Genomic DNA, 18,536 nt, shown 5'->3' on the forward strand with positions numbered 1-18,536 from the left:
TGACTCACTCCTTGCAGTTTGTTGGAAAATTTCCATGCCCACCAGTTTTTTTGTATTGTTTGGGAAGTTAGATTTCCCAGAAACAATTTTAGTTAAAGACCGGTACTCCGGTACTTTGGCGACCAAGTAAGTATTTAAACCTCCCACTTTGGGCTGGATGTATCAATGTGTAATTCATACATGCGTAATCTATGAGCAGAATTACTGTCTTACCTCAATTAGCTATGAATCCCTAGCTTGAAAGTGACTGTTTTCTGGAAGATGTGCTCGCAATTTTGAGTACTGCAAGTGTTGACCCGTAGCAATTTGAGTTCCAGCCAATGAGGTTCCACCCCTTGCCATTTGAGTAACAGCTAGCAAGAAACCTGCTCAGTGTTGTCCAAAGAGGATGCGAGGTGGGCTCCATGAGAGAGAGAGAGAGAGAGAGAGAGAGAGAGAGAGAGAGAGAGAGGGGCACATATCTGCCGTTTTCGGGAGCGAATATCTTTAATAATTCTTGGAGGTCTCAATATCGCTTGATATTATTTTCAAATGGCAATAAGAAGAGATACTGTATGATACAGTATGTTCTAATTCTGTATTTATAATGACCACACATTCTAAATACTGTAAACATGCCTCACATCTACATCCTTTATCCCCGATGATGCAGTCATACTGTATTCCCTGACCACCTATGTATGACCACCATTACCATCCAATCTAAACCTGACTCTCATCCATGTTCTCTCTTCCTGTCCTATAGAGTCGCTGAATGAGAATAAGGTGAAGGGCAGTCCCCCTCTTGCTGAGATGCCAGCAGCAGCCTTCCACAGTGAGGATGATACAGGTGGGTATACCTCCCTAAAAGACACCAGCGCCACCACCTACAAACCCCAGGATGGGAGTGAAGCGCCCCTCAAGTCCTCAGACAGCGAGGGCTCCACCAGCAGTTCTGAGTCAGCCATTGGGGCCCTTTATGCCCGCATTGCACACCTCTCCAAGAATTCCAAGGAGGAAGAAGATGGGGGCGACAGCATGGTCACCATCGAGGTCAAGGGTAAAAGGAAACCACCGTCCCCGGGGGGAAAGACCAGGACCAAACCACGCCCGCCGGACCCCTCCACCAAACCCAAGGTGTCGTGGATCCATGGGAACAACGGGGGTACCACTCTCCAGGTGGAGAAGCCGAACCAGGGGGACAAGGGGCTAACATTTCCCAAGGTGAAGACAACCAGGAGCTCCAGCAACAGCTCAGCCAAGAGCGAAGAGAGGCAGAGGCTGAAGGAGAATTCCAAGGAGAAGAGCAAGCGAGAGGAAAAGGGGACGGTGGTCAATGGCTCCCCTAGCAAACACAAGGCCCACTGGGTGGGGAGGTCCAGAGAGAACATGAACCACATGGAGCACATCAATGGGGTGGTGCAAAACGCTCTAAAGAAGATTGGCAACTTCCACAACTCCGATAAGAAGGCATCCGCTGTGGAGATCGCCAAGGAGGCGCCCAAGAGCCCCAAAGTGATCCACCCACACATGAACTCAGAGGCCGCCACACTCCTGGCCGCACAGCTCAAGGAGAAGACTCAGAGCATCACCCGGAACGAGGGCACAGGCCTGGTAAAGACCAACGGCCTGTCCACCCCGATCCTCCGGGGCCGAGGAGACCGGGAAAAGCCCACCCCTCCGCAAAAGGCCAAACGGACCACCGCTCCCACACCAGGCCACCAGGGCTCCAACAAGCCTCTGCTGCCTACCACCACCAGCCTCCAGAAGATGGTGGGTGTTGAGGACCCAGCTACCCCCGAGGTCGCCCCCAAGAGCCCGGAGAAGCAGGACTTGAACGGCTCTAGAGTGGTAGAGGGTTGTGGTGGTGCGGGGGACCCCACGCTAAAGAAGACCCCCATCAAAAAGCCTCCCCGAAAGAAAGGCAAGGACGGGACTTTGGATACTACTCTGGAAACTAAGACACCGACAAAGACAGCGATTATGCCACCGCAGATCGTCAAATAGAACGTTTTTTAAATTGTTTCTCACAGACAGGACAATGGTGACAATGGTGAAGGAATGACTTCTTCCAAAGGAGACATGCAAAAGGACCTGGTGGTTGTTCATCAAAGGAGTGTATTATTTTTGCGCGTGTGTGTGCTGTGTGTCCAGAATCAGCGGAAAGTAAGTGGAACTTGTTTTTAAACTGTGGTTCTTCTCATTGGTGTGGGAGTGGGTTTGTAATCTATTGAACTGTATACCATACTAGTATTACATTGACTGATGTTGAAAGTAAATTCATGGACTCTTTTCATAAACCTGCGATGTATCCGTTTTCCACTACAACGCCAAACATAACTGGGGGAAGAGTGCTGACAGTGGCAAGCAATCGTATTTAATTTCCTCCATGTTTCTCCAATGCTCACAACTAAGTATTCATGTAAGAATCTCATCATTGTATCATTATAATTTAAAACCTTTTTTCCTCAATATTCTGTGTTATGCAATCGAATTTATGCAATGTAAGTGAGGTGAAGTAAGGCTAAGTTGAACCATGGTACTGAGAATACAAGTACAATATTTTTCAGTTTGATTTAAATTAGCCAGTTACACTCCATAACGGAGTTGTTGGCCTCTTTTTTTGTCCTTTTTTGTTGTTAATATGTTGCGTAATACCGAATACAAACCATTTAAATTTTTTAGTGTCTTCAGAGAGTACATTCTTTCACAATTTTGTCAGTCATGGTTTGTTGGCAAACAAATTAGCTTTTTGAACTCAAGCGAACTGTTAAGGAAGCATTACGTTGTCATTCTTCTCCTAACAGAGCTATGGCCTCGAGACTGCAATTCTTTTTTGTCCTCTCTAATTGGTATTGGTTTTTGGTCTGTATCTCTAAGGCCACTGTGTTAGGTCCTGTTGTCCCCTTTGAGAGGACATTCTGCCATGTTTCAATATCATCACATGTGTGGGGGTGTCATCTTCATAAAAAACAAATCTGGTTCAAAATGGCTCTATTACAATTTCCATCACAATTAACACATTTTATTGTGTTATCATTTTTGTGAGTTTGATATTCAAATAGTTTCTAATAAGTAAATATCTCAGGAATAGTTTGGTAAGTTTTCAGAGCAGTGTAATACATTTTCCACATGAAATAAGAGTAACTTTTGGATATGCTCTCTTTTTACAAGTAAAACCAGCAAAAAAAAATGCTAAGCTATTTTTTCCTTGTGCTTATCGAATAGCTAACTTGTGTAAATGCCATACTTTTAGGTTCTTTCCAAATCCTTCCTTCAATCTCACCCACATACGGGGAAGCAACGCTCCGTATCAAGAAGTAATAAAGAACATCCTTGCATAATGTTTCATAAAGGGCATGAAACAATGGCTACAGTGCTAGAGGCGTGACTACAGGCTGTATCACAACTGGCCGTGATTGGGAGTCCCATAGGGCGGTGCACAATTGGCCCAGCTTCGTCCGGGTTTGTCCGGTGTAGGCAGTCATTGTAAATAAGAATTTGTTCTTAACTGACTTGCCTAGTTAAATAAAACATTTAAAAAATGTAATGATGGATTAGTCATCTGGTCTTATCACAATGTTGTCTATTAAGGTTGAAGGCATTGTGGAAGTTTCCCTATAAAAAGGCAGTGATCATGGATGAAGTCAGTCTGGTCAGACAAACAGCTTTTGGTTGTGAACTGATACCTCCCTTTTCTGCTGCTCAGATACATTAGTGCATTATTATTCTGTGGAAGGCCCTAAGTAGCTACATCTTCTCTGATTTATAAAGGCATGGTATAGTGGAACATTCGCTATAGCAAGTATTTCAATTGCGATAATAAATAGAAAAGCAATAAAGAACATCCTTGTCTTAAACCTCAAGATAATTTAATACTTTCAGAAAAATTACCATTATTTATCATTTCACATGCAACGTTGTTGTGCATGACTTTTCTGCTATTTTGCCAAGAGATTACACCACTAATGTCTGATGGTACCATTCATTATTACTGGGAAATATTACGTAGCAGAAGAAATACAACACAAACTGTTTGATACTTCAGTCATTAACTTCATGTGGTTTAATTCACTATTGCATGACTTAGTCTAGACATGTTATATTGGTTTTATGCCAAGTTTACTTTGTCCCAACTTGAAGTGTGGTAAATTAGTTTATCAAAGCCAGCTAATTGGGGCGGCAGGTAGCCTAGTAGTTAGAGCATGGGGCCAGTAACCGAAAGGTTGCTGGATCAAATCCCAGAGCTGACAAGGGAAAAATATGTTGTTCTGCCCCTGAACAAGGCAGTTAACCCACTGACTTGCCTAGTTAAATAAAGGTAAAAAAAATATATATATTTAATTGAAGCTAATTATCTAATTATCACCCTATCCTAGACCCAAAGGAATCTATTGTGTCTTACTGTAATCAGTCTAAGACATGGGAAATATGATGATGGGTGTGGTTTTGAGCAAATGTACATTTGTACATTTACTCAACAAGCTTGTTCAAATTCCACTCACGAGTAGAATGTACAATTGGAAGGCAACCAGCTGCAATAGGATAAGTTGACATGGAATTGTTTTAATGGTCATACCATTTAGCTCATTTAGCTATTTGATTTAGAATTTTAGGTATTTGTATTTGATGAAATATAGAATTTGGCCTTTAGTACCAAATCCCATAGAAACGCATTCAATAACACATTCATAAATGGATTAAGGTTTTATAGTGTCTGTCCTATATCTTTGAGATGTAAGAAAGCTCAGGAAATATATCAAATGTATATTTTTTACACATATTTAACCCCTTTTTTTGGGTAGTCACACAACTACCTCCATACTTCCATTCATTAAAAACTGGTACCGGTTACATTCAGATGAGTCCCGTGGGGGTTGTAGAGCAAAACGGAGAACCCCATCGTGTTCGTAGAGCAAAACGGAGACCCCCATCGTGTTCGTAGAGCAAAACGGAGACCCCATCGTGTTCGTAGAGCAAAACGGAGACCCCCATCGTGTTCGTAGAGCAAAACGGAGACCCCATCGTGTTCGTAGAGCAAAACGGAGACCCCCATCGTGTTCGTAGAGCAAAACGGAGACCCCCATCGTGTTGGTAGAGCAATACGGAGACCCCATCATGTTCTTGGGAGTCTCATATATCCATAGAGTGGACTCTACAGCAGTTTTCATGAGAATTCCGATTTTCGGGATGTCTCATGGTCTGACAAACACCACTGTAGCCACCTGTAGCCACCTTCCACCACAGAAGAGGAAGGCCTTCATAGGCGGATGTGGTGGGCTGAGACGCAGCCCATGCAAGAACGGATATCTCTAGCTTAAACTGAAGGATCTTGATGGGGATTTGTTTTATTGTGGTAATTAGATTGAAGCACCGGTGCGTCAATAGACTCTAGGGGGATAGCTACAGTAATATAGTTGTGTGTTTTTATGCATGTGATAGTAACTACATTGCAAGAGGAAGCTCACAGAACTAGAGCGTATGGGATATGAATAAAACATATTCATACTATAGTACATAAGTGACAGTGGTTTATGCTGTGGATTCAAACTCACATTTCACTTTCACAGTTTGAAAAGCTATTTGAGTGCTTATGATTCCTACACATTTGTTATTGCTTGTTTCCATTTTTTTTAAATGTGGGTTTCAACGATACAGCCAGTCTCCTCTTTTATCAGTTATTTTTTTCTACATGTGAAAGTATAATTGTATATGTGTGTAAGCTGTGCTTATATAAATTGTTTTGCTACTTTACTCTGTATGTGTCAATGAACTGGCTTTCATGTTACGTTTGATGTCTTTAAGTCAGGGTCTCTGCAGCCACAGTATGAGTACTTCCTTGGCTTGTCATTTCCCCTTTCTCTGTGGATGTTGTTAGTTTAACACTAAACTTTATGAAGCAGAGTGAAATTATATGGAAACCTATAGCCTTCTCTCTTTTATCTTATCAACTTTTCTTAATCCTTTTGTCCTTAGGAAATATCAAATATCAAAACTTCAAAGTATTGTACAGGACATGTATTATTGTGTCACCACTGTTATTAAGTAAATGTAACTGAAACCATACAAGTTGTGTGATTATAAAGTGCCATTTTAAGCAAGCAGGAACCAAATATTTTTATATCTGACTGACTGGCCTTTGCCTGCTTTCACAGGCTACAGTACATATTTGTAAGCAGGGCCTCAACGCTGCAGAAACATTATCAGCGATACGGTTGTAACTCGTCATTCTGTTTGTCTGATTAGATTTTCAGTTGTTTGTCTTCAAATGTTTTTTTTTTAAATTAATTTACTTTGAAATAAAAGCGATACATGTAGTGGCTATGTGAAAATTCTCACCTCTCTCACATTAATCTGTGAACATATACCTCAGTCAACCTTTTGTGTGTGAAAAGAGTATCACTTTCCATTCCCATGACATAAACATCTCACAGCTGCCCTCATGTATTGATTTCAGAACCAGCCATATAGCTCCTTTCCCCATCTGTAGCCTAGAAACCATCCATCCCTGCAGCAATAAAGGATATTTTACAGTTTCCGGTGACTCCTGGCCACCGCTCTCCTGAAGACGAAGAGGATCCAGAGGCTTTTTCACACTGGATCATTAAAGAGTCAAAATAGCCATTAGGCCCACTGCTGCGCTCCTCCTGAGGGGGGGACAAGAGCCTCTTTCATGGGGATAACAGTGGGAACTCTGTGTTTAGGGCCTAGAGTTAATGAATCACACGTTGCATATTTGTATTCTTTTGGAGGTGAGAAGGATTTTTCTGGGACCGAGGCAGAAGGCTGTGTAGAGGAGTGTATGGATGGATCATGCGGTCGTGTAATTGAATCCAGAAGACTGGGCCGTTTGCTTGGGCCTGACATGTTGCTCCACTTACATGTTTTTTAACTTGTGTGTGTGTGAGTAACAGACTAAACAAAGCCCCCCCCCCCCCCCCAAGCTCATAGACTGCGAACTAGGGCACGGTCAAGACATGACACAGAGGTCGACCGCAGCTTCAGACCACACTGTGACTACAAAGAGGGAGTCTGATCCATTCATACCCCAGACGGAACCGAAAAAAAACAGCAGTTTAATTTGTCTTGACTGACACATGGATTTTCTACACTTTTTTTTAAATGTAATGACCTTTCTAGAATAGGCACAATAAGAATGTGGACAACATCTGCATGTTAAAACCAGGTATAAACAGGGCTAAAGTCATACTAACTCACCACATCCCAAAGAGTTAACTCTCAACTGTCCCTCCACTCACAAGCACACAGTCATGAAGAAGGCACGACAGCGTATCCTCCCTCTCAGGAGTTGAAAAGATTTTCCTCAAATAGTTCTACAGCTTCACCATTGACAGCATCTTGACTGGCTGCATTACTGCTTGGTATGGCAACTTCATCGCCCTCAATGGAATGGTGCTACAGAGGGTGATGCGGACAGTCCAGTACATCAGAGCCGAGCTCCCTGCCATCCAGGAACTCTACAGTACGTCAGGTGGTGTGAAAGGAAGGCCCAGCCACCCATATTTTTTGTACTTACTCTATGCACACTCAGTCACTCACAAAGAAACTCAAACACTTAATTTGCTCACACACACACATAAGACACACACACATTCATACTGTCTAACACACTCACATATCATCATCATATACGTTATATACAGTGCCTTGCTAAAGTATTCATCCCCCTTGGTGTTTTTCCTATTTTGTTGATGTTCTAACCAACTTGTCAAAACTATAGTTTGTCAACAAGAAAGTTGTGGAGTGGTTGAAAAACGAGTTTTAATGTCTTAGTGTATGTAAACTTCTGACTTCAACTGTATATTAAGGAGTTTGGTGTACAGTGCCTTGCAAAAGTATTCATCAACCTGCGTTTTAACTATTTTGTTGCATTACAACCTGTAATTTAAAAGGATTTTTATTTTGATTTCATGTAATGGACATACACAAAATGTTCCAAATTGGTGAAGTGAAATTTTAAAAATGACTTGTTTCAAAACCTGTTAAAAAAAAAATGAAAAGTTGTGTGTGTGTTTGTATTGACCCCATTTGCTATGAAGCCCCCAAATAAGATCTGGTGCAACCAATTACCTTCAGAAGTTACTTAAATTAAAGTCCACCTGTGTGCAATCTAAGTGTCACATGATCTCAGTATATACACTGCTCAAAAAAATAAAGGGAACACTAAAATAACACATACTAGATCTGAATGAATGAAATATTCTTATTAAATACATTTACATTTAAGTCATTTAGCAGACGCTCTTATCCAGAGCGACTTACAAATTGGTGCGTTCACCTTAAGACATCCAGTGGAACAGCCACTTTACAATAGTGTATCTAAATCTAGTAAGGGGGGGGGGGGGGTGAGAAGGATTACTTTATCCTATCCTAGGTATTCCTGAAAGAGGTGGGGTTTCAGGTGTCTCCGGAAGGTACTTTTTTCTTTACATAGTTGAATGTGCTGACAACAAAATAATACAAAAATTATCAATGGAAATCAAATTTATCAACCCATGGAGGTCTGGATTTGGGCCAACCGCACCAGCATATGGTCTCACAAGGGGTCTGAGGATCTCATCTCGGTACCTAATGGCAGTCAGGCTACCTCTGGCGAGCACATGGAGGGCTGTGCGGCCCCCCAAAGAAATGCCACCCCACACCATGACTGACCCACTGCCAAACCGGTCATGCTGGAGGATGTTGCAGGCAGCAGAACTTTCTCCACGGCGTCTCCAGACTCTTTCATGTCTGTCACGTGCTCAGTGTGAACCTGCTTTCATCTGTGAAGAGCACAGGGCGCCAGTGGCGAATTTGCCAATCTTGGTGTTCTCTGGCAAATGCCAAACATCCTGCACGGTGTTAGGCTGTAAGCACAACCCCCACCTGTGGACGTCGGGCCCTCATACCACCCTCATGGAGTCTGTTTCTGACCGTTTGAGCAAACACATGCACATTTGTGGCCTGCTGGAGGTCATTTTGCAGGGGTCTGGCAGTACTCCTCCTGCTCCTCCTTGCACAAAGGCGGAGGTAGCGGTCCTGCTGCTGGGTTTTGCCCTCCTACGGCCTCCTCCACATCTCCTGATGTACTGGCCTGTCTCCTGGTAGCGCCTACATGCTCTGGACACTACGCTGACAGACACAGCAAACCTTCTTGCCACAGCTCGCATTGATGGTCCATCCTGGATGAGCTGCACTACCTGAGCCACTTGTGTGGGTTGTGGACTCCGTCTCATGCTACCACTAGAGTGAAAGCACCGCCAGCATTCAAAAGTGACCAAAACATCAGCCAGGAAGCGTAGGAACTGAGAAGTGGTCTGTGGTCATCACCTGCAGAACCACTCCTTTATTGGGGGTGTCTTCCTAATTGCCTATAATTTCCACCTGTTGTCTACTCCATTTGCACAACAGCATGTGAAATTTATTGTCAATCAGTGTTGCTTCCTAAGTGGACAGTTTGATTTCACAGAAGTGTGATTGACTTGGAGTTACATTGTGTTGTTTAAGTGTTCCCTTTATTTTTTTGAGCAGTGTATATCTCAGTATATATATATATACTTCTTCTGAAAGGCCCCAGAGTCTGCAACAACTCTAAGCAAGGGGCACCACCAAGCAAGCAGCACAATGAAGACCAAGGAGCTCTCCAAACAGGTCAGGGATAAAGTTGTGGAGAAGTAAAATCCATTAAATCCATTATTAATAAAATGGAAATAATAGGGCACCACAACAAACCTGCCAAGAGAGGGCCGCCCACCAAAACTCACGGACCAAGCAAGGAGGGCATAAAGGGCATTAATCAGAGAGGCAACAAAGAGACCAAAGATAACCCTAAAGGAGATGCAAAGCTCCACGGCTGAGATTGGAGTATCTGTCCATAGGACCACTTTAAGCCATACACTCCACAGAGCTGAGCTTTAGGGAAGAGTGGCCAGAAAAAAAGACATTGCTTAAAGAAAACAATAAGCAAACACATTTGGTGTTCACCAAAAGGCATGTGGGAGAGTCCCAAACATATGGAAGAAGGTACTCTGGTCAGACGAGACTAAAATTGAGCTTTTTGGCCATCAAGGAAAACTCTATGTCTGACACCAACTCAACACCTCTCATCACCCCAAAGACACCATCCCCACAGTGAAGCATGGTAGTGGCAGCATCACGCTGTAGGGATGTTTGGGAAACTGGTCAGAATTGAAGGAATGATGGATGGCACTAAATACAGGGAAATTCTTGAGGGAAACCTGTTTCAGTCTTCCAGGGACTAGAGACTGAACGGAGCTTCATCTTCCAGCAGGACAAGAACCCTAAGCATACCCAATCTCACTAATTCTCTTATAGCTGAATGGAAGAATGTCCCCGCAGCCATGTTCCAACATCTAGTTGAAAGCCTTCGCAGAAGAGTGGAGGCTGTTAAAGCAGCAAAGGGGGGACCAACTCTATATTAATGCCCATGATTTTGGAATGATCAAGCATGTATCCACATACTTGTAGTGTATATTTTCTACAACTCCCGATGCTACTCCTCATGCCTAGTCACGTTAACTCTATACATATCTACCCCTACAACTCCAGTATCCCTGCACATTGTAAATATGTTATTGGAATTGACCCTGTATATTGATGCCATGTTTTTCTTATTTCAATGTGTGTTTTTGTTATACTTTATTTTAGAGTACTATATGTTGACATTGAATACTGCACTGTTGGGAAAAGAGCTTATAAGAAAGGCATTTCACTGTACCTGTCCATGTGGCAAGAAAACTATAAACTAAAGTATTTACTGTCTGGCCATGGAACTGAAGGAGTAGAACGTTATAGAAAGGGCAAAGTAGAACGTTATAGAACTGAGACTAAACTGTTATAGAACTTACTGAGTAGAATGCTATAGAACTGACCGAGTAGAATGTTATAGAACTGACCGAGCAGAATGTTATAGAACTGACCGAGTAGAATGTTATAGAACTTACCGAGCAGAATGTTATAGAACTGAGAGTAGAACGTTATAGAACTGACAGTGTATAATGTTATAGAACTGACCGAGCAGAATGTTATAGAACTGAGAGTAGAACGTTATAGAACTGACAGTGTAGAATGTTATAGAACTGACCGAGTGGAATGTTATAGAACTGACCGAGTGGAATGTTATAGAACTGACAGAGTAGAATGTTATAGAACTGACAGTGTTGAATGTTATAGAACTGACAGTGTTGAATGTTATAGAACTGACCGAGTGGAATGTTATAGAACTGACCGAGTGGAATGTTATAGAACTGACCGAGTGGAATGTTATAGAACTGACAGTGTTGAATGTTATAGAACTGACAGTGTTGAATGTTATAGAACTGACAGTGTAGAATGTTATAGAACTGACAGTGTAGAATACTATAGAACTGACCGAGTGGAATGTTATAGAACTGACAGAGTGGAATGTTATGGAACTGACAGTGTAGAATGTTATAGAACTGACAGTGTAGAATGTTATAGAACTGACAGAGTAGAATGCTATAGAACTGGCACAGTAGAATGTTACAGAACTGACAGAATAGAACGTTACAGAACTGACAGAGTAGAACATTATAGAACTGACAAAGAAGAATGTTATCAAACTGACCAAGTTGAATGTTATAGAACTGACCGAGTAGAATGTTATAGAACTGACCAAGTAGAATGTTATAGAACTGACAGTGTAGAATGTTATAGAACTGAGAGTAGAACGTTATAGAACTGACAGTGTTGAATGTTATAGATCTGACAGTGTAGAATGTTATAGAACTGACCGAGTAGAATGTTATAGAACTGACCGAGTAGAATGTTGTAGAACTGACAGTGTTGAATGTTATAGAACTGACAGAGTGCAATGTTATAGAACTGACAGTGTTGAATGTTATAGAACTGACAGTGTAGAATGTTATAGAACTGACAGAGTAGGATATTATAGAACTGACAGTGTAGAATGTTATAGAACTGAGAGTAGAGCGTTATAGAACTGACAGTGTAGAATGTTATAGAACTGAGAGTAGAACGTTATAGAACTGACAGTGTTGAATGTTATAGAACTGACAGTGTTGAATGTTATAGAACTGACAGTGTAGAATGTTATAGAACTGACAGTGTAGAATGTTATAGAACTGAGAGTAGAACGTTATAGAACTGACAGTGTTGAATGTTATAGAACTGACAATGTAGAATGTTATAGAACTGACAGTGTAGAATGTTATCAAACTGACAGAGTAGAATGTTATAGACCTGACAGTGTAGAATGTTATCAAACTGACAGAGTAGAATGTTATAGAACTGACAGTGTAGAATGTTATCAAACTGACAGAGTAGAACGTTATAGAACTGACAGTGTAGAATGTTATCAAACTGACAGAGTAGAATGTTATAGACCTGACAGTGTAGAATGTTATCAAACTGACAGAGTAGGATGTTATAGAACTGACAGTGTTGAATGTTATAGAACTGACAGTGTAGAATGTTATAGAACTGACAGTGTTGAATGTTATAGAACTGACAGTGTAGAATGTTATCAAACTGACAGAGTAGAATGTTATAGAACTGACAGTGTAGAATGTTATAGAACTGACAGTGTTGAATGTTATAGAACTGACAGAGTAGGATGTTATAGAACTGACAGAGTAGGAAGTTATAGAACTGACAGAGTAGGATGTTATAGAACTGACAGTGTTGAATGTTATCAAACTGACAGAGTAGGATGTTATAGAACTGACAGAGTAGAATGTTATAGAACTGACAGTGTAGAATGTTATAGAACTGACAGTGTAGAATGTTATCAAACTGACAGAGTAGGATGTTATAGAACTGACAGTGTTGAATGTTATAGAACTGACCGTGTAGAATTTTATAGAACTGACAGTGTAGAATGTTATCAAACTGACAGAGTAGAATGTTATAGAACTGACAGTGTAGAATGTTATAGAACTGACAGAGTAGGATGTTATAGAACTGACAGAGTAGGAAGTTATAGAACTGACAGAGTAGGATGTTATAGAACTGACAGTGTTGAATGTTATCAAACTGACAGAGTAGGATGTTATAGAACTGACAGAGTAGGATGTTATAGAACTGACAGTGTTGAATGTTATCAAACTGACAGAGTAGGATGTTATAGAACTGACAGTGTAGAATGTTATCAAACTGACAGAGTAGGATGTTATAGAACTGACAGTGTTGAATGTTATAGAACTGACAGTGTAGAATTTTATAGAACTGACAGTGTAGAATGTTATCAAACTGACAGAGTAGAATGTTATAGAACTGACAGTGTAGAATGTTATAGAACTGACAGAGTAGGATGTTATAGAACTGACAGTGTAGAATGTTATAGAACTGACAGAGTAGAATGTTATAGAACTGACAGTGTAGAATGTTATCAAACTGACAGAGTAGGATGTTATAGAACTGACAGTGTAGAATGTTATCAAACTGACAGAGTAGGATGTTATAGAAGTAGGATGTTATAGAACTGACAGAGTAGGATGTTATAGAACTGACAGTGTTGAATGTTAAAGAACTGACAGTGTAGAATGTTATAGAACTGACAGTGTAGAATGTTATAGAACTGACAGAGTAGGATGTTATAGAACTGACAGTGTAGAATGTTATAGAACTGAGAGTAGAACGTTATAGAACTGACAGTGTTGAACGTTATAGAACTGACAGTGTAGAATGTTATAGAACTGACAGTGTAGAATGTTATAGAACTGACAGTGTTGAATGTTATAGAACTGACAGTGTTAAATGTTATAGAACTGACAGTGTAGAATGTTATAGAACTGACAGTGTAGAATGTTATAGAACTGAGTGTAGAACGTTATAGAACTGACAGTGTTGAATGTTATAGAACTGACAGTGTAGAATGTTATAGAACTGACAGTGTAGAATGTTATCAAACTGACAGAGTAGCATGTTATAGAACTGACAGAGTAGGATGTTATAGAACTGACAGTGTTGAATGTTATAGAACTGACAGTGTAGAATGTTATAGAACTGACAGTGTAGAATGTTATAGAACTGACAGTGTAGAATGTTATCAAACTGACAGAGTAGGATGTTATAGAACTGACAGTGTTGAATGTTATAGAACTGACAGTGTAGAATGTTATAGAACTGACAGTGTAGAATGTTAAAGAACTGACAGAGTAGGATGTTAAAGAACTGACAGTGTAGAATGTTATAGAACTGAGAGTAGAACGTTATAGAACTGACAGTGTTCAATGTTATAGAACTGACAGTGTAGAATGTTATCAAACTGACAGTGTAGAATGTTATAGAACTGACAGTGTTGAATGTTATAGAACTGACAGTGTTGAATGTTATAGAACTGACAGTGTAGAATGTTATAGAACTGACAGTGTAGAATGTTATAGAACTGACAGTGTAGGATGTTATAGAACTGACAGTGTAGAATGTTATAGAACTGAGAGTAGAACGTTATAGAACTGACAGTGTTGAATGTTACAGAACTGACAGTGTAGAATGTTATAGAACTGACAGTGTAGAATGTTATCAAACTGACAGAGTAGGATGTTATAGAACTGACAGTGTAGAATGTTATAGAACTGACAGAGTAGAATGTTATAGAACTGACAGTGTAGAATGTTATCAAACTGACAGAGTAGGATGTTATAGAACTGACAGTGTAGAATGTTATAGAACTGACAGTGTAGAATGTTATAGAACTGACAGTGTCTAATGTTATAGAACTGACAGTGTAGAATGTTATCAAACTGACAGAGTAGAATGTTATAGAACTGACAGTGTAGAATGTTATCAAACTGACAGAGTAGGATGTTATAGAACTGACAGTGTAGAATGTTATCAAACTGACAGAGTAGGATGTTATGGAACTGACAGTGTAGAATGTTATAGAACTGACAGTGTAGAATGTTATAGAACTGATAGTGTAGAATGTTATAGAACTGACAGTGTAGAATGTTATAGAACTGACAGTGTAGAATGTTATCAAACTGACAGAGTAGGATGTTATAGAACTGACAGTGTAGAATGTTATCAAACTGACAGAGTAGGATGTTATAGAACTGACAGTGTAGAATGTTATAGAACTGAGAGTAGAATGTTATAGAACTGACAGTGTAGAATGTTATCAAACTGACAGAGTAGGATGTTATAGAACTGACAGTGTAGAATGTTATAGAACTAAGAGTAGAATGTTATAGAACTGACAGTGTAGAATGTTATCAAACTGACAGAGTAGGATGTTATAGAACTGACAGTGTAGAATGTTATAGAACTGACAGTGTAGAATGTTATAAACTGAAAGAGTAGGATGTTATAGAACTGACAGTGTAGAATGTTATAGAACTGAGAGTAGAACGTTATAGAACTGACAGTGTTGAATGTTATAGAACTGACAGTGTAGAATGTTATCAAACTGACAGTGTAGAATGTTATAGAACTGACAGTGTTGAATGTTATAGAACTGACAGTGTTGAATGTTATAGAACTGACAGTGTAGAATGTTATAGAACTGACAGTGTAGAATGTTATAGAACTGACAGTGTAGGATGTTATAGAACTGACAGTGTAGAATGTTATAGAACTGAGAGTAGAACGTTATATAACTGACAGTGTTGAATGTTACAGAACTGACAGTGTAGAATGTTATAGAACTGACAGTGTAGAATGTTATCAAACTGACAGAGTAGGATGTTATAGAACTGACAGTGTAGAATGTTATAGAACTGACAGAGTAGAATGTTATAGAACTGACAGTGTAGAATGTTATAGAACTGACAGTGTAGAATGTTATCAAACTGACAGAGTAGGATGTTATAGAACTGACAGTGTAGAATGTTATCAAACTGACAGAGTAGGATGTTATAGAACTGACAGTGTAGAATGTTATAGAACTGAGAGTAGAATGTTATAGAACTGACAGTGTAGAATGTTATCAAACTGACAGAGTAGGATGTTATAGAACTGACAGTGTAGAATGTTATCAAACTGACAGAGTAGGATGTTATAGAACTGACAGTGTAGAATGTTATAGAACTAAGAGTAGAATGTTATAGAACTGACAGTGTAGAATGTTATCAAACTGACAGAGTAGGATGTTATAGAACTGACAGTGTAGAATGTTATCAAACTGACAGAGTAGGATGTTATAGAACTGACAGAGTAGGATGTTATAGAACTGACAGTGTTGAATGTTATAGAACTGACAGTGTTGAATGTTAAAGAACTGACAGTGTAGAATGTTATAGAACTGACAGAGTAGGATGTTATAGAACTGACAGTGTAGAATGTTATAGAACTGAGAGTAGAACGTTATAGAACTGACAGTGTTGAACGTTATAGAACTGACAGTGTAGAATGTTATAGAACTGACAGTGTAGAATGTTATAGAACTGACAGTGTTGAATGTTATAGAACTGACAGTGTTAAATGTTATAGAACTGACAGTGTAGAATGTTATAGAACTGACAGTGTAGAATGTTATAGAACTGAGTGTAGAACGTTATAGAACTGACAGTGTTGAATGTTATAGAACTGACAGTGTAGAATGTTATAGAACTGACAGTGTAGAATGTTATCAAACTGACAGAGTAGCATGTTATAGAACTGACAGAGTAGGATGTTATAGAACTGACAGTGTTGAATGTTATAGAACTGACAGTGTAGAATGTTATAGAACTGACAGTGTAGAATGTTATAGAACTGACAGTGTAGAATGTTATCAAACTGACAGAGTAGGATGTTATAGAACTGACAGTGTTGAATGTTATAGAACTGACAGTGTAGAATGTTATAGAACTGACAGTGTAGAATGTTAAAGAACTGACAGAGTAGGATGTTAAAGAACTGACAGTGTAGAATGTTATAGAACTGAGAGTAGAACGTTATAGAACTGACAGTGTTCAATGTTATAGAACTGACAGTGTAGAATGTTATCAAACTGACAGTGTAGAATGTTATAGAACTGACAGTGTTGAATGTTATAGAACTGACAGTGTTGAATGTTATAGAACTGACAGTGTAGAATGTTATAGAACTGACAGTGTAGAATGTTATAGAACTGACAGTGTAGGATGTTATAGAACTGACAGTGTAGAATGTTATAGAACTGAGAGTAGAACGTTATAGAACTGACAGTGTTGAATGTTACAGAACTGACAGTGTAGAATGTTATAGAACTGACAGTGTAGAATGTTATCAAACTGACAGAGTAGGATGTTATAGAACTGACAGTGTAGAATGTTATAGAACTGACAGAGTAGAATGTTATAGAACTGACAGTGTAGAATGTTATAGAACTGACAGTGTAGAATGTTATAGAACTGACAGTGTAGAATGTTATCAAACTGACAGAGTAGGATGTTATAGAACTGACAGTGTAGAATGTTATAGAACTGACAGTGTAGAATGTTATAGAACTGACAGTGTCTAATGTTATAGAACTGACAGTGTAGAATGTTATCAAACTGACAGAGTAGAATGTTATAGAACTGACAGTGTAGAATGTTATCAAACTGACAGAGTAGGATGTTATAGAACTGACAGTGTAGAATGTTATCAAACTGACAGAGTAGGATGTTATAGAACTGACAGTGTAGAATGTTATAGAACTGACAGTGTAGAATGTTATAGAACTGATAGTGTAGAATGTTATAGAACTGACAGTGTAGAATGTTATAGAACTGACAGTGTAGAATGTTATCAAACTGACAGAGTAGGATGTTATAGAACTGACAGTGTAGAATGTTATCAAACTGACAGAGTAGGATGTTATAGAACTGACAGTGTAGAATGTTATAGAACTGAGAGTAGAATGTTATAGAACTGACAGTGTAGAATGTTATCAAACTGACAGAGTAGGATGTTATAGAACTGACAGTGTAGAATGTTATCAAACTGACAGAGTAGGATGTTATAGAACTGACAGTGTAGAATGTTATAGAACTAAGAGTAGAATGTTATAGAACTGACAGTGTAGAATGTTATCAAACTGACAGAGTAGGATGTTATAGAACTGACAGTGTAGAATGTTATAGAACTGACAGTGTAGAATGTTATAAACTGACAGAGTAGGATGTTATAGAACTGACAGTGTAGAATGTTATAGAACTGAGAGTAGAACGTTATAGAACTGACAGTGTTGAATGTTATAGAACTGACAGTGTAGAATGTTATCAAACTGACAGTGTAGAATGTTATAGAACTGACAGTGTTGAATGTTATAGAACTGACAGTGTTGAATGTTATAGAACTGACAGTGTAGAATGTTATAGAACTGACAGTGTAGAATGTTATAGAACTGACAGTGTAGGATGTTATAGAACTGACAGTGTAGAATGTTATAGAACTGAGAGTAGAACGTTATATAACTGACAGTGTTGAATGTTACAGAACTGACAGTGTAGAATGTTATAGAACTGACAGTGTAGAATGTTATCAAACTGACAGAGTAGGATGTTATAGAACTGACAGTGTAGAATGTTATAGAACTGACAGAGTAGAATGTTATAGAACTGACAGTGTAGAATGTTATAGAACTGACAGTGTAGAATGTTATAGAA

The 18,536-nt window shown here is 39.3% G+C and overlaps 1 protein-coding gene across 2 annotated transcripts in view; it reads left to right on the top strand.

Annotated features, from left to right (window-relative positions):
* Nucleotides 1-6,301, top strand: part of LOC115140333 (scavenger receptor class F member 2-like) — a 34,676-nt gene extending 28,375 nt beyond the window's left edge. For both annotated transcript variants that reach the window (XM_029678670.2, XM_029678672.2), the window contains exon 11: nt 746-6,301. In XM_029678670.2, the coding sequence (XP_029534530.2) occupies nt 746-1,986 (1,241 nt within the window). In that variant the 3' untranslated portion in view covers nt 1,987-6,301. The remainder of the gene's footprint in view (nt 1-745) is intronic.
* The last annotated feature ends 12,235 nt before the right edge of the window (nt 6,302-18,536 follow it).

The sequence above is a fragment of the Oncorhynchus nerka genome, linkage group LG13, assembly GCF_034236695.1.
Source record: "Oncorhynchus nerka isolate Pitt River linkage group LG13, Oner_Uvic_2.0, whole genome shotgun sequence".
Taxonomy (NCBI): domain Eukaryota; kingdom Metazoa; phylum Chordata; class Actinopteri; order Salmoniformes; family Salmonidae; genus Oncorhynchus; species Oncorhynchus nerka.